The sequence below is a fragment of the Poromitra crassiceps genome, assembly GCF_964638095.1.
Source record: "Poromitra crassiceps genome assembly, chromosome: 2".
In the NCBI taxonomy this organism is placed as follows: Eukaryota; Metazoa; Chordata; class Actinopteri; order Beryciformes; family Melamphaidae; genus Poromitra; species Poromitra crassiceps.
The window spans coordinates 72,786,031-72,802,814 of NC_139624.1; the positions used below are offsets into that span (position 1 = coordinate 72,786,031).

Genomic DNA, 16,784 nt, shown 5'->3' on the forward strand with positions numbered 1-16,784 from the left:
CGCAAATTCCCGTGAGTTGGTAAATGGTAGAGACCTGACATTTGGCCCAATGACAGATATTGTTGGCAGGTAGCTGCTCAAGAAAGATTTTTCGAATCGGCCTGAAGGTGGCGCTATAATCGACGGTTTTACGTTAAAGGCAATAACTTCCACGCCGTTGGTCCGATTTTCAAACTTTTTTTTTCCAGATGTTCAGGTGGACCTGCTCTACAAATTTGCCATAAGGACCCTCAATGTCCGCCTGGAAAGTGTTTGAGATATTTGGAAAAGTTTGGAAAACACATTTTTTGCATCTCCTCCTAGACCGTGTGACCGATTTCCACTAGAATCGACAGGAAGCATCTATGGAGCAAGCTCTACAATCCTGAATTTGGAATTTTTGAAATCTACTTTAGTTTCGGAGATATTGATCGTTAAAGTTGAGAGGGGCGTGGCCTCACAGCTAAATTGTCATAACTTCATGACCGATTAAGGAATCTTCACGAAACTTGCAGGAGGTCTTCGGAGACCATCCTAGACCATGCGTGTCAAATTTGGTGCAATTCGACCAAAAAAGGGCGCTATAGCAGCATTCAGTACCTGTACCTTCTAAATTGTTTGATTTTGAAGGGCGGCAGGAAGTGCGGATTCATTGCCATTATGGCCAGCCTTCCTTCTTGTATGACACTTGACACTTCTGAGCTGATTTCAGAAAAGAAAGTGTCATTTGGCCTGTAGGGGGCGTTATTGTTTGCCTATGGGGGGCGCTACAGCAAGGTATCTCCGCAACCGTAACTCGTAGAGGCTCAGGGATGGCGGCGTTGGACTCGGGGTGGAAAAGTAGCTATAGGAGGCCCGTGCGGAATCACCATCGCACCTTCCGTTTCCCATTTATTAGGGGTTCAAGCCCTGAAGGGGCTGAAACCCTATTGTTTTTCACCCGGTTTATTATTCTTCTTCTTCTTGTTCATCTGCCCCAACGCAAATTCCCGTGAGTTGGTAAATGGTAGAGACCTGACATTTGGCCCAATGACAGATATTGTTGGCAGGTAGCTGCTCAAGAAAGATTTTTCGAATCGGCCTGAAGGTGGCGCTATAATCGACGGTTTTACGTTAAAGGCAATAACTTCCACGCCGTTGGTCCGATTTTCAAACTTTTTTTTTCCAGATGTTCAGGTGGACCTGCTCTACAAATTTGCCATAAGGACCCTCAATGTCCGCCTGGAAAGTTTTTGAGATATTTGGAAAAGTTTGGAAAACACATTTTTTGCATCTCCTCCTAGACCGTGTGACCGATTTCCACTAGAATCGACAGGAAGCATCTATGGAGCAAGCTCTACAATCCTGAATTTGGAATTTTTGAAATCTACTTTAGTTTCGGAGATATTGATCGTTAAAGTTGAGAGGGGCGTGGCCTCACAGCTAAATTGTCATAACTTCATGACCGATTAAGGAATCTTCACGAAACTTGCAGGAGGTCTTCGGAGACCATCCTAGACCATGCGTGTCAAATTTGGTGCAATTCGACCAAAAAAGGGCGCTATAGCAGCATTCAGTACCTGTACCTTCTAAATTGTTTGATTTTGAAGGGCGGCAGGAAGTGCGGATTCATTGCCATTATGGCCAGCCTTCCTTCTTGTATGACACTTGACACTTCTGAGCTGATTTCAGAAAAGAAAGTGTCATTTGGCCTGTAGGGGGCGTTATTGTTTGCCTATGGGGGGCGCTACAGCAACGTATCTCCGCAACCGTAACTCGTAGAGGCTCAGGGATGGCGGCGTTGGACTCGGGGTGGAAAAGTAGCTTTAGGAGGCCCGTGCGGAATCACCATCGCACCTTCCGTTTCCCATTTATTAGGGGTTCAAGCCCTGAAGGGGCTGAAACCCTATTGTTTTTCACCCGGTTTATTAGGGGTTCAAGCCCTGAAGGGGCTGAAACCCTATTGTTTTTCCTCCGGTTTATTATTCTCGTTCTTCTTCTTCTTCTTCTTGTTCATCTGCGCCGACGCAAATTCCCGTGAGTTGGTAAATGGTAGAGACCTGACATTTGGCCCAATGACAGATATTGTTGGCAGGTAGGTGCTCAAAAAAGATTTTTCGAATCGGCCTGAAGGTGGCGCTATAATCGACGGTTTTACGTTAAAGGCCATCACTTCCACGCCGTTGGTCCGATTTTCAAACTTTTTTTTTCCAGATGTTCAGGTGGACCTGCTCTACAAATTTGCCATAAGGACCCTCAATGTCCGCCTGGAAAGTTTTTGAGATATTTGGAAAAGTTTGGAAAACACATTTTTTGCATCTCCTCCTAGACCGTTGGACCGATTTCCACTAGAATCGACAGGAAGCATCTATGGAGCAAGCTCTACAATCCTGAATTTGGAATTTTTGAAATCTACTTTAGTTTCGGAGATATTGATCATTAAAGTTGTGAGAGGGCGTGGCCTCACAGCTAAATTGTCATAACTTCATGACGGATCAAGGAATCTTCACGAAACTTGCAGGAGGTCTTCGGAGACCATCCTAGACCATGTGTGTCAAATTTTGTGCAATTCGACCAAAAGGGGGCGCTATAAACGCCAGAAATGGGCGTGGCTTAACATAAAAAAGGCTGTAACTCCACACCTGTTTGTCCAATGATCGCGAAACTTGTCAGATATATCAAGGAGGATGTCCTAGTCAGAATCAGAAGCTTTGTCATCTGCGCAAGGCTTGAACCCCGCCCATCGCCGCTTGCGGCTATATTATGGTTTATTTTTTCTTTTCCTCTCTGCCTCATTGCAAATTCCCGTGAGTTGGTATACTGCAGAGACATGAGATTTGGCCCACTGACAGATATGGTTGGTTCCTAGATGCTCCAGAAATATTTTGTGAATCGGCCTGATGGGGGCGCTATAATTAGGGGTTCAAATTTCAAACTTTGAAAGGCCATAACTTCCACGCCGTTTGTCCGATTTTCAAAAAACTTTTTTCCACATGTTCAGGTGATGCTGCTCTTCAAAGTACCCCCCAGTTTCCTCAAGGTCCGCCTGGAAAGTTTTTGAGATATTTGGAAAAGTTTGGAAAACACATTTTTGACATCTCCTCCTAGACCGTTGAACCGATTTGCACCAGACTCGCCAGGAAGCATCTATGGACCAAGCTCTACAATCGTGAATGGTGGATTTTTGAAAGCTACTTTAGTTTCGGAGATATTGATCGTTAAAGTTGAGAGGGGCGTGGCCTCACAGCTAAATTGTCATAACTTCATGACCGATTAAGGAATCTTCACGAAACTTGCAGGAGGTCTTCGGAGACCATCCTAGACCATGTGTGTCAAATTTTGTGCAATTCGACCAAAAGGGGGCGCCATAAACGCCAGAAATGGGCGTGGCTTAACATAGAAAAGGCTGTAACTCCACACCTGTTTGTCCAATGATCGCGAAACTTGTCAGATATATCAAGGAGGATGTCCTAGTCAGAATCAGAAGCTTTGTCATCTGCGCAAGGCTTGAACCCCGCCCATCGCCGCTTGCGGCTATATTTCTCCTTGTTTTCCATCTGCCCCGACGCAAATTCCCGTGAGTTAGTAAAATTTACTAACCATTTAATGGCAGAGACCTGAAATTTGGCTAAATGACAGATATTGTTGGCTGGTAGCTGCTCAAAAAAGATTTTTCAAATCGGCCTGAAGGTGGCGCTATAATCGATGGTTTTACGTTAAAGGCCATAACTTCCACGCCGTTGGTCCGATTTTCAAACTTTTTTTTCCCAGATGTTCAGGTGGACCTGCTCTACAAATTTGCCATAAAGACCCTCAATGTCCGCCTGGAAAGTTTTTGAGATATTTGGAAAAGTTTGGAAAACACATTTTTGACATCTCCTCCTAGACCGTTGGACCGATTTGCACCAAAATCGCCAGGAAGCATCTATGGAGCAAGCTCTACAATCCTGAATTTTGAATTTTTGAAATCTACTTTAGTTTCAGAGATATTGATCGTTAAAGTTGTGAGAGGGCGTGGCCTCACAGCTAAATTGTCATAACTTCATGACCGATTAAGGAATCTTCACGAAACTTGCAGGAGGTCTTCGGAGACCATCCTAGACCATGCGTGTCAAATTTTGTGCAATTCGACCAAAAGGGGGCGCCATAAAAGCCAGAAATGGGCGTGGCTTAACACAAAAAAGGCTGTAACTCCACACCTGTTTGTCCAATGATCGCAAAACTTGTCAGATATATCAAGGAGGATGTCCTAGTCAGAATCAGAAGCTTTGTCATCTGCGCAAGGCTTGAACCCCGCCCATCGCCGCTTGCGGCTATATTTTCTAGTTGTTATTGTAATAACAATTTCCCACAACAGCATGTTTTGTATTTGTGCATTTCAAATAAAATACTACTTTTCCAGTCATATATTGTCATTATTCAAGTTTAAAAAAATATTGTTAAAATCGTATCGTTATCGTGAACCCAGTATCGTGATACGTATCGTATCGTGAACTGAGTGTATCGTGACACCCCTATCTTTTAGTTATTTTTCCTATTTCTTTATCTCTGAATATTGACATGACCACTACGCTGCATGCTAAAACAAATTCCTCGTATGTAATCTTGCATATTGGCAATAAAAGTGATTGTGATTCTGATGGACCCTACCAGTCAAGAGTTTGAACACACCTGATGTACGGCAACCATATTAGGGCATCCTCCTCCATCAGAGTATTGGCTATCATTCCTCAGTCTAAGCGTTGTCAGTTCTTGTGTATCCTAGTAAACCATGTCGAGTGTGCTCTGAAAAACCTTCAGTCCTCACACGAAAACGCTGTCATTCTTCCTGCATTACTGTTTCACTCCTCACACGTCAGTCATCGCACAATACGGCGTCACTTGTCAGTCATCAGTCCTCACTCGTCAGTCATCAGTCCTCACTCGTCTGGTGTCATCACTGTCTGGTGTCATCACTGTCTGGTGTCATCACTGTCACCTCAGCTACCTGTCAACTTGCTGCAAATCAAATCATAAAATAATCATATCAAATCATCAATTAACGTTAGTCTTGCATATCCAGAAGCATCTCCACACTTAGTTTTAGCGCTGGTCTCTCTGAGTGGCGTAGAAAGTGCACAACTTTGTCAGAGGGCACTTTGTCTCATGCCTTCTGGTTCTGCCCATCACTGACGGGATTCTGGGCCAAAATATTTGACTGGTAATCTAATGGCCCATTTCCACCGCTGGTAGCAGCGCGGCGCTGCCCAGCTGGTCTCGCTTTTTTGTCTCATTCCACCGATCAAAAACGTGGACAGCCCGGGTTGAGTCGGGGTTGAGTCGTGCTAGTTTTGGTCCCTGCTTTGTTGAGGTTCCAGCGCTGTGAACCCGGTACCATACCGTGACGTGAAAACACTGTAGACGACTGATTGGTCAGGCAGAATCTACTGACTGTCAATGCTGCATACCAGTTTAGTGGGGCTTACCTTCTCTTCTGTTATGTTATTTCCATCAGTCTTTTGTGTTGCTGCCTTCGGCTCTGGTGAAATAAAATCGATCTCCTTACTCAGCTTTAACATGGCGGTGGTTTTCAATTGTTTTGAGAGAAAAAAAGTCCGCTCCTCAGGAAGCCCTTGTAGTTGTGTGCAGCGTCGGCTCCGCTAGGCCGCAGGCGGGGGTTTAGCGAAGCCGCGGTCTTGCCTGGTGAGAGGACGCCGGGGTAGAGGCTTCACTTCTCCCTGTAGCGCAACCCCTGTCCCTCGCACAGCGCATGCATGTGAGTTTGACTAACAACAAAGTGATATCCATTCTCCTGGCCGATTGTCACATTTGCCCATGTACACTGTAGGTCATTTAGAGGCACCAGTATTTCATAAACAGTTTAAAAGTTCTGTGTATGGATTTAATTTTAACGTTATATGTTATAGCCTACTTCGGCTATGGGCAGAGGGCAGATATGCGGTCGCTATGACGACCAGGTGTGGGCGGAGGCGAGTAAACCTGCTATGGAAACATAGTCCATATCAAGTAGAGCCAAGTAAGACCAGGTCGAGTAGAGCTGTCCTGTGCTGTTATATGTAGTGGAAATGAGCCATAAGGCCTACAAAATAACCCTACAGCCGGAGGCAGAACTCGCCATCTTCGGCTGCTCGGAGACCTCTCTGGGCTTCCCCAAAGCTGTGCAACAGTCTCTGACACTGGGGACAACTGTTGTCAAAAAACTTATCCTGAAAGAGTGGAAGTCCCCCTCTCCGCCTCCTTTCCAACTGTGGTTGACGGACATGATCTCGGTCATAAGGATGGAGAGGCTCAGATCCCTGAGAAACAACTCACTTCATAAGTTTCTAACTATTTGGGACCCGCTTCTGGCCTACCTCGACGAGGTTGGAGGCGGCCCACGCACAACATTCCTTACAAGCACATAAGCACCCTACAGTATATGGACCTATATATATATCACCACATTATTGTCGATGTTTTTGTTTGTTTGTTTGTTTTTCTTTCCTTTCCTGTGTCTGAGCTGTTCGTTTGTTTTGTTTGTATTTTGTTAAAATTGAAATTGAAAAAAGAAAAAAAAGAAAGTGCACAACTTTGTTCAGGTCTGTCTGGCAAAGGCAATTATTGAGTCATTTAATCAAAACATAAAGGAAAACAACAGATTTATGTCGAGTGAGTGCTCACATACGGCTGCTCTGTGTGTGTGTGTGTGTGTGAGAGAGAGAGTGATCGAGAGAGAGACAGTGTGGCAACTTGCAAGATGAGGGGGAAAAAACTGTCAAGATCTTTGTTGTAATGGATAAAATCTTGTTATGGCGTACCGCCACAAACGGATCAATGTATAATGGGAAACACTGGACTCTGTACGCAACGCTACTTTGTGTGTGTCTGTTGGACAGAGCAGAGAGACTGTGCTGTGCTCTCGTCTCGTCGCCGCGCCCAGATCAGCTGTGGCTTGGACGAAGGAGCGCTCGTTTGTTGTTTCAGCCGGGCGGGACAGAATTGAACACAAATGTATTAATATTGAATGTGTTTCACCTCCCAATTGCACAAAAACAGTGCTCTGCACGCAGTCAGGTCCCCCTTAGCACACCCCAAGTTTGAAGTCGATCCGACCAAGGGTTCACGAGATACGTGAAGGACAGACAGAGAGTGCTGGCATTATTCACCTTATGTTGACACGCCCACTTTTTCTCTTCCGTGTAAGACGCAATTGTATTTGTTCTTCCGGTTCAGCGTTAGCCGGCCGGTAAACATCGATAAACTGTAAACTATGAATGAAGTTTGGCAACATTCAGCAGCTACACTGTGACCGACTTCAGTTACATGTTCATAGCGTTACTGATGACAGTGTTTTCTCACTGCCAGTACAGTAGGGGTTGACGGATAGCCTACTAGCTAGTCCGACCGGTCAAACAGCCGGCTCAGTCCTCGCTGCTCGTAAATGTTTTCCAAATAGGCATTATTCTGATAAACTGGTCACATATTTGTAATGTTACTTTCTCATCCGAAAAAATATTAAAACTTTATAACATTTTTTTTTTTTTGATTGAAAACAGCTTTTTGGTAAGTCTAAATATGATAAAGGTGGGAGTAATCTACTTCCGGGTCTAAAATGGAAAGACGATTAAAATGACGTTATGCGGAAGCGTCCTTATATGGGTAAATAATAAGGTGAATAGTGTAGATGTTTTCAAGGTGATCTCTTTTCTGCCATAGTTTGATGTGTTGTTGATGTGTGAGTAATAGTGCAAATCCCCTCTCTGGGTTACAGTAATAAGCCGCGATGTGTGTGTGTGTGTGTGTGTGCGTGTGTGCGAGTGACAAAGCAGATATGTGACCTTCCTGTGACAATGACATACAGTATACAGAGCTAAGTTTGGCTTCCGTGCTGCTTCTACCCCTGAACAGATGTATTAAACTGAGTCCTAGGGGAAATACCGACCAGTGTTAATAACAATAGCATTACAGAATAGATGTGGCCATGTGGGTGGCTGTGTGTGTGTGTGTGTGTGTGTGTGTGTGTGTGTGTGTGTGTGTGTGTGTGTGTGTGTGTGTGTGTGTGTGCGTTTGCCTGTATGTGTGTGCACATGCAGGCTTGTTCTGATGTTAATAACCACAGACAGTTATTTGTATCAATCAATGTGGTACCATCGTAAACTTTGAAACTGTTGCCATCCACATTTCAGCCTTTTCAATCATGGCAACTCGATTGAAAGCACTCGTCTACCAAATGTATCGTTTAGTGCAGATTCATACAGCGTTTGATGGCGTAAATCTTGAATATTGAAGTCTCAAACCACCTGTACTCTACGAGGCCATTTACACCTGGCGCTAACTTGTGTTTTCTATGATCAGATTGCAATCAGATTGTATTTTATCACTTGAAATGCCAGGTGTAAACACCCCCAAAATGCATTGAAGAAGGATTGCAATCTGATCGGCCAAACCACCTCCGGAGGTGGTCAGGGATGCATTGTGTATACATCGAGCACAAGTGTAAATGCAATGTGTCCTTTCAATCTGGATACAGCAACTTTATGCGGATTGAGAGGACAACCATTGCAGAAAATGCATGTTAACGCCAGGTGTAAATGGAATCAGGCTGAAGTGAGAAAATACAATCTGATTGCAATCTGATCACAGAAAACGCATGTTAGCGCCAGGTATAAATGGCCTCTACTTTGAATCTTTTAATTAAATGTGAAGACAAGACTCCCTGTAACACTCTGAGACACTCATTCCCTACCTAAAGGAGCCACATGGATGACTAACATCACATGCATCTCTATGCTCACCGGCTGTTGACTCAGTATTGAATGTGAAAAACATATATGAAGGGGATTTCTACTATCATCATTATGAAAACAAGACTGGCATTCTTTATGACAAAAGAGGCTAAGATAAAAGTATTTTTCTCACTGCCCCTGCAGTAATTTCCCCCACCTACATACAGTCAGCTATCTTCCTCCTTACAGGACACCAACGATGCCACGATGAGCGATGGACCAACTGCTCCTATGGTGATTCACATTTCTCCCCCTTGTCAACATAAATCCATCCATTGTACGAGAGGGGAACAACAAGAAGGAAGTGCACTTGTCGCACGTCGTACTGCCAAATTATTAGGAGTATCACCGGTGTGTTGAAGTAGTCGGCGGTGTCATCGTTCAATCGTTAGTGCCTGGAGCGCTGTGAAGGAGGAGGAGGTGCTTCTTCTTCGCTTCTCCTGGGGTTACATGTTGTTGCTCTGCTTGTGTGTGTGTGTGTGTGTGTGTGTGTATATGTGTGTGTGTGTGTGTGTGTGTGTGTGTGTGTGTGTGTGTGTGTGTGTGTGTGTGTATATGTGTGTGTGTGTGTGTGTGTGTGTGTGTGTGTGTGTGTGTGTGTGTGTGCACATTGTGATTAGGCAGACAGTGATATTTACCTGTAGCCTGCCACAAAACAAAGGGGTGACATGCCAGCCCACGGTGAAAGGAACACTTTGAGCCCGAGGGCGCTCGCTCTCGCACATTACACGTGCACGTGCACACACACTGACACAGAGACAGAGAGACAGACAGATATATACTGTGCACGTGCACACACACTGACACAGAGACAGAGAGACAGACAGACATGTATACTGTCACGTGCACACACACTGACACAGAGACAGAGAGACAGACAGATATATACTGTGCACGTGCACACACACTGACACAGAGACAGAAAGACAGACAGAAAGACATACACGGTGCACGTGCACACACACTGACGCAGAGACAGAAAGACATACACGGTGCACGTGCACACACACTGACACAGAGACAGAAAGACATACACGGTGCACGTGCACACACACTGACACAGAGACAGAAAGACAGACAGAAAGACATACACGGTGCACGTGCACACACACTGACACAGAGACAGAAAGACAGACAGAAAGATATACACGGTGCACGTGCACACACACTGACACAGAGACAGAAAGACAGACAGAAAGACATACACTGTGCACGTGCACACACACTGACACAGAGACAGAGAGACATATACTGTGCACGTGCACACACACTGACACAGAGACAGACATATACTGTCACGCGCACACACTGACACACACACTGACACAGAGACAGAGAGACAGACATATACTGTCACGCGCACACACACTGACACACACACTGACACAGAGACAGAAAGACAGACAGAAAGACATATGCTGCAGACACAATGTGGCTCAATTTGTAAAGCAAGACTGGGAAGCAGCAGCTAACAAAGAGCTCATTTGTGGAGGCCGCCGCCACAAGACGGAGCGAGGCGAGCGAGAGGAGCCAAAACGTTTTGAATAACCGACGGCGATGCCAGGCTCTGAGAGGATATGATGCCAGGCTCTGAGAGGATATGATGTCAGGCTCTGAGAGGATATGATGTCAGGCTCTGGGCTCTGAGAGGATATGATGTCAGGCTCTGAGAGGATATGATGCCAGGCTCTGGGCTCTGAGAGGATATGATGTCAGGCTCTGAGAGGATATGATGTCAGGCTCTGAGAGATATGATGCCAGGCTCTCAGAGGATATGATGCCAGGCTCTGAGAGGATATGATGTCAGGCTCTGAGAGGATATGATGCCAGGCTCTGGGCTCTGAGAGGATATGATGTCAGGCTCTGAGAGGATATGATGTCAGGCTCTGGGCTCTGAGAGGATATGATGTCAGGCTCTCAGAGGATATGATGACAGGCTCTGGGCTCTGAGAGGATATGATGCCAGGCTCTGAGAGGATATGATGTCAGGCTCTGAGAGGATATGATGTCAGGCTCTCAGAGGATATGATGCCAGGCTCTGAGAGGATATGATGTCAGGCTCTCAGAGGATATGATGCCAGGCTCTGAGAGGATATGATGCCAGGCTCTGGGCTCTGAGAGGATATGATGTCAGGCTCTGAGAGGATATGATGTCAGGCTCTGAGAGGATATGATGTCAGGCTCTGGGCTCTGAGAGGATATGATGTCAGGCTCTGAGAGGATATGATGTCAGGCTCTGAGAGGATATGATGCCAGGCTCTGGGCTCTGAGAGGATATGATGTCAGGCTCTCAGAGGATATGATGCCAGGCTCTGAGAGGATATGATGTCAGGCTCTCAGAGGATATGATGCCAGGCTCTGAGAGGATATGATGTCAGGCTCTGAGAGGATATGATGCCAGGCTCTGAGAGGATATGATGTCAGGCTCTGAGAGGATATGATGTCAGGCTCTGGGCTCTGAGAGGATATGATGTCAGGCTCTGAGAGGATATGATGTCAGGCTCTCAGAGGATATGATGCCAGGCTCTGAGAGGATATGATGTCAGGCTCTCAGAGGATATGATGTCAGGCTCTGAGAGGATATGATGCCAGGCTCTCAGAGGATATGATGCCAGGCTCTGAGAGGATATGATGTCAGGCTCTGAGAGGATATGATGTCAGGCTCTGAGAGGATATGATGTCAGGCTCTCAGAGGATATGATGTCAGGCTCTGAGAGGATATGATGTCAGGCTCTGAGAGGATATGATGTCAGGCTCTCAGAGGATATGATGCCAGGCTCTGAGAGGATATGATGTCAGGCTCTCAGAGGATATGATGTCAGGCTCTGAGAGGATATGATGCCAGGCTCTCAGAGGATATGATGTCAGGCTCTGAGAGGATATGATGCCAGGCTCTCAGAGGATATGATGTCAGGCTCTGGGCTCTGAGAGGATATGATGTCAGGCTCTGAGAGGATATGTCAGGCTCTGAGAGGATGTGATGTCAGGCTCTGAGAGGATATGTCAGGCTCTCAGAGGATATGATGTCAGGCTCTGAGAGGATATGTCAGGCTCTGAGAGGATATGATGTCAGGCTCTCAGAGGATATGATGTCAGGCTCTGGGCTCTGAGAGGATATGATGTCAGGCTCTGAGAGGATATGTCAGGCTCTGAGAGGATATGATGACAGGCTCTGAGAGGATATGATGCCAGGCTCTGGGCTCTGAGAGGATATGATGCCAGGCTCTGAGAGGATATGATGTCAGGCTCTCAGAGGATATGATGCCAGGCTCTGAGAGGATATGATGCCAGGCTCTCAGAGGATATGATGTCAGGCTCTCAGAGGATATGATGTCAGGCTCTCAGAGGATATGATGTCAGGCTCTGAGAGGATATGATGCCAGGCTCTGGGCTCTGAGAGGATATGATGTCAGGCTCTGAGAGGATATGATGCCAGGCTCTCAGAGGATATGATGTCAGGCTCTGAGAGGATATGATGTCAGGCTCTGAGAGGATATGATGCCAGGCTCTCAGAGGATATGATGTCAGGCTCTGAGAGGATATGATGCCAGGCTCTGGGCTCTGAGAGGATATGATGTCAGGCTCTGAGAGGATATGATGCCAGGCTCTGGGCTCTGAGAGGATATGATGTCAGGCTCTGAGAGGATATGATGTCAGGCTCTGAGAGATATGATGCCAGGCTCTCAGAGGATATGATGCCAGGCTCTGAGAGGATATGATGTCAGGCTCTGAGAGGATATGATGCCAGGCTCTGGGCTCTGAGAGGATATGATGTCAGGCTCTCAGAGGATATGATGCCAGGCTCTGGGCTCTGAGAGGATATGATGCCAGGCTCTGAGAGGATATGATGTCAGGCTCTGAGAGGATATGATGTCAGGCTCTCAGAGGATATGATGCCAGGCTCTGAGAGGATATGATGTCAGGCTCTCAGAGGATATGATGCCAGGCTCTGAGAGGATATGATGCCAGGCTCTGGGCTCTGAGAGGATATGATGTCAGGCTCTGAGAGGATATGATGTCAGGCTCTGAGAGGATATGATGTCAGGCTCTGGGCTCTGAGAGGATATGATGTCAGGCTCTGAGAGGATATGATGTCAGGCTCTGAGAGGATATGATGCCAGGCTCTGGGCTCTGAGAGGATATGATGTCAGGCTCTCAGAGGATATGATGCCAGGCTCTGAGAGGATATGATGTCAGGCTCTCAGAGGATATGATGCCAGGCTCTGAGAGGATATGATGTCAGGCTCTGAGAGGATATGATGCCAGGCTCTGAGAGGATATGATGTCAGGCTCTGAGAGGATATGATGTCAGGCTCTGGGCTCTGAGAGGATATGATGTCAGGCTCTGAGAGGATATGATGTCAGGCTCTCAGAGGATATGATGCCAGGCTCTGAGAGGATATGATGTCAGGCTCTCAGAGGATATGATGTCAGGCTCTGAGAGGATATGATGCCAGGCTCTCAGAGGATATGATGCCAGGCTCTGAGAGGATATGATGTCAGGCTCTGAGAGGATATGATGTCAGGCTCTGAGAGGATATGATGTCAGGCTCTCAGAGGATATGATGTCAGGCTCTGAGAGGATATGATGTCAGGCTCTGAGAGGATATGATGTCAGGCTCTCAGAGGATATGATGCCAGGCTCTGAGAGGATATGATGTCAGGCTCTCAGAGGATATGATGTCAGGCTCTGAGAGGATATGATGCCAGGCTCTCAGAGGATATGATGTCAGGCTCTGAGAGGATATGATGCCAGGCTCTCAGAGGATATGATGTCAGGCTCTGGGCTCTGAGAGGATATGATGTCAGGCTCTGAGAGGATATGTCAGGCTCTGAGAGGATGTGATGTCAGGCTCTGAGAGGATATGTCAGGCTCTCAGAGGATATGATGTCAGGCTCTGAGAGGATATGTCAGGCTCTGAGAGGATATGATGTCAGGCTCTCAGAGGATATGATGTCAGGCTCTGGGCTCTGAGAGGATATGATGTCAGGCTCTGAGAGGATATGTCAGGCTCTGAGAGGATATGATGACAGGCTCTGAGAGGATATGATGCCAGGCTCTGGGCTCTGAGAGGATATGATGCCAGGCTCTGAGAGGATATGATGTCAGGCTCTCAGAGGATATGATGCCAGGCTCTGAGAGGATATGATGCCAGGCTCTCAGAGGATATGATGTCAGGCTCTCAGAGGATATGATGTCAGGCTCTCAGAGGATATGATGTCAGGCTCTGAGAGGATATGATGCCAGGCTCTGGGCTCTGAGAGGATATGATGTCAGGCTCTGAGAGGATATGATGCCAGGCTCTCAGAGGATATGATGTCAGGCTCTGAGAGGATATGATGTCAGGCTCTGAGAGGATATGATGCCAGGCTCTCAGAGGATATGATGTCAGGCTCTGAGAGGATATGATGCCAGGCTCTGGGCTCTGAGAGGATATGATGTCAGGCTCTGAGAGGATATGATGTCAGGCTCTGAGAGGATATGATGCCAGGCTCTCAGAGGATATGATGTCAGGCTCTGAGAGGATATGATGCCAGGCTCTGGGCTCTGAGAGGATATGATGTCAGGCTCTGAGAGGATATGATGTCAGGCTCTCAGAGGATATGATGTCAGGCTCTCAGAGGATATGATGTCAGGCTCTGAGAGGATATGATGCCAGGCTCTGAGAGGATATGATGCCAGGCTCTGAGAGGATATGATGTCAGGCTCTGAGAGGATATGATGTCAGGCTCTCAGAGGATATGATGTCAGGCTCTGAGAGGATATGATGCCAGGCTCTGAGAGGATATGATGCCAGGCTCTGAGAGGATATGATGTCAGGCTCTCAGAGGATATGATGTCAGGCTCTGAGAGGATATGATGCCAGGCTCTGAGAGGATATGATGCCAGGCTCTGAGAGGATATGATGTCAGGCTCTGAGAGGATATGATGTCAGGCTCTGAGAGGATATGGGGTAATTTGATTTCCGGTGGGAGATGATAACAACAGTTAACAGCGATGCCTGGGGGGAAACTCTGGAAGGGTACAGTGACATTGGGAGTAGTAAAAAAAAATAAAAAAAATGGAGGGGGTATAAAGCCGTACCAGGTGCAGGTTTAAACTCAGGAGATTGCGGGGGAGAGACACTGGCTTGAATTAATACATTAAAGTAATTGGGACTGAGGTGGGGCTTCGGACTCAATCTGATGAAAGCTGGTGAAGCAGACGGACAACTTAGTGACCACCACAAAAAAGGAAAACGGGATAACAACATTTAACAGAGGCTTTTCCAGGAAGAGCAGCAGCAGGATCGGCACTCCAAATCCCTGGACTTCTCATCCAATGGGGAAAAGTGTTTTGGAGCAGGCGGGGGTGACACGGGGAGGGGGGGCGAGCGGAGCGGGCAGACAGTCATCTGAGGTGAAAACAGTCGGAGGGTGGGAACAGCGCTGGATGGATGAGGTGTAAATGATTGGAGAATGATTGGAGTGGAGAGAGGGTGACCTTCTGAAAAGCTGAATGAATGAGCGAACAGCAGGTTGGGATGGAAACAGGTCTATGGAGTTGGGGGGGGTTAGAGGTTTCATAAGACTGAAACATGATGACATGTGTGTATGAGGGTGCTGGCACAAATAACCACGTATGGTTGTATCTTGCAGTTTTGGTTTTCGCATTAACGATTGCAGAATATCATCAACAATATTGAAACATTTTGATTAGCATGTTCTATCGAGCTGAAAATAGACAAGATGTTGATATAAGATGGAAAAAGTGGACAGAAGGGACAACTGTTGCCAAGAAACTAATCCTAAAGGAATGGAAGTCCCCCTCTTCACCCTCTTTTCAATTGTGGCTGATGGATCTCTGTTATACGGATGGAGAGACTTATCGTGCATTCCTTTATAACTGGGGACTGGTAATCTTACGACTTCAAAGGTCATGAGCTGGGCGGTGACGTCATCAGAGCTGGTATTTCCCATTCCAAACTCGTAGGAGCCTCAGCAGCCCCAACCTCACAAATCCAAGATGGCTGCGCCGTGCAACAACAGTAGTAGTAATCGTAGTAATATTGTTTAGCACTTCTGTTTTGTTTGTGTCTCATTAAATCAGCTGTACACACAGCACTGCCTAACTTCCATCTGTGTGGACATGGGGCTGCAGTGTTTGTATGCGCAAAATGCCGCGAAATGCCATGTTGTCAATTGTTATTGCTAACAATGGCTAGCCTGGCTAGCGACTGGATCTGACCAATGAACAGTGAACTTCCCAGCTCAAGTTTTCTGCAAATGGAACGCTAACAAAACGGATGTGATGTCATATAGCCTCCACATCCCAGTTATTTTGCGATAAAGGAACGCACGATTACAGTAGGTTCCAGTGAGGACCGACTCACTTAAGAAATTCACTGCCATTTGGGACCCGTTTCTAACGTACCTCGTTGAGGTTGGGGGCGACGGGTGACTCGCTAGACTGGTTCCCCATGGATCCCCTTGTGTGAGATCCCGGGCACAATACCTCTTATAAGCATATAAGCACCTTACGCGACTGGTAGCACGACTTAATACTGAATGTTGATAGTGTTTTTGTTTGTTTGTTTGTTTTTTCTTTTGTTTTCCTGTGTCTGACTGAGCCTGTTTGTCTTGTTTGTATGTTGTTCCGAAAAATTTAAAATAAAATATTGAAAAAAAAAAGATGGAAAAAGTGGAGTCAAGTGTGTGTGTGTGTGCGTGCGTGCGTGCGTGCGTGCGTGCGTGCGTGCGTGCGTGCGTGCGTGCGCGCATGTGTGCGCGTGTGTGTGCGCGTGTGAGTGTTTACCTGCGGTGGTCGTTCGGGGATGGGTTCATTGCGGAGGGCCTGCAGGGCCTTCATGGCAGCATTGTGTCTGGCTGCTTGGCGGGTGCGTCCCTCGCCAATAAACTCATTACTCCCCACAGACAGCTGCACGTAGAAGATCTTAGGAACAGGGTAATGGTACCTGGGTTGGACAAGATCCCGAAACAGAGGGGGGGAGGGAGGAGGAGGAGGGGAGGAAGAAGTGGGAGTGAGAGAGAGACAGAGAAAGACAGAGAGAGAGAGAGAGA

At 46.7% G+C, this 16,784-nt stretch overlaps 1 protein-coding gene across 2 annotated transcripts in view; it reads right to left on the reverse strand.

The window, feature by feature from the left end:
- The window catches only part of stau2 (staufen double-stranded RNA binding protein 2), a 260,599-nt gene that overhangs the window by 179,876 nt on the left and 63,939 nt on the right, over positions 1 to 16,784 (reverse strand). For both annotated transcript variants that reach the window (XM_083631974.1, XM_083631973.1), the window contains exon 6: positions 16,519 to 16,678. In XM_083631974.1, the coding sequence (XP_083488100.1) occupies positions 16,519 to 16,678 (160 nt within the window). The remainder of the gene's footprint in view (positions 1 to 16,518; positions 16,679 to 16,784) is intronic.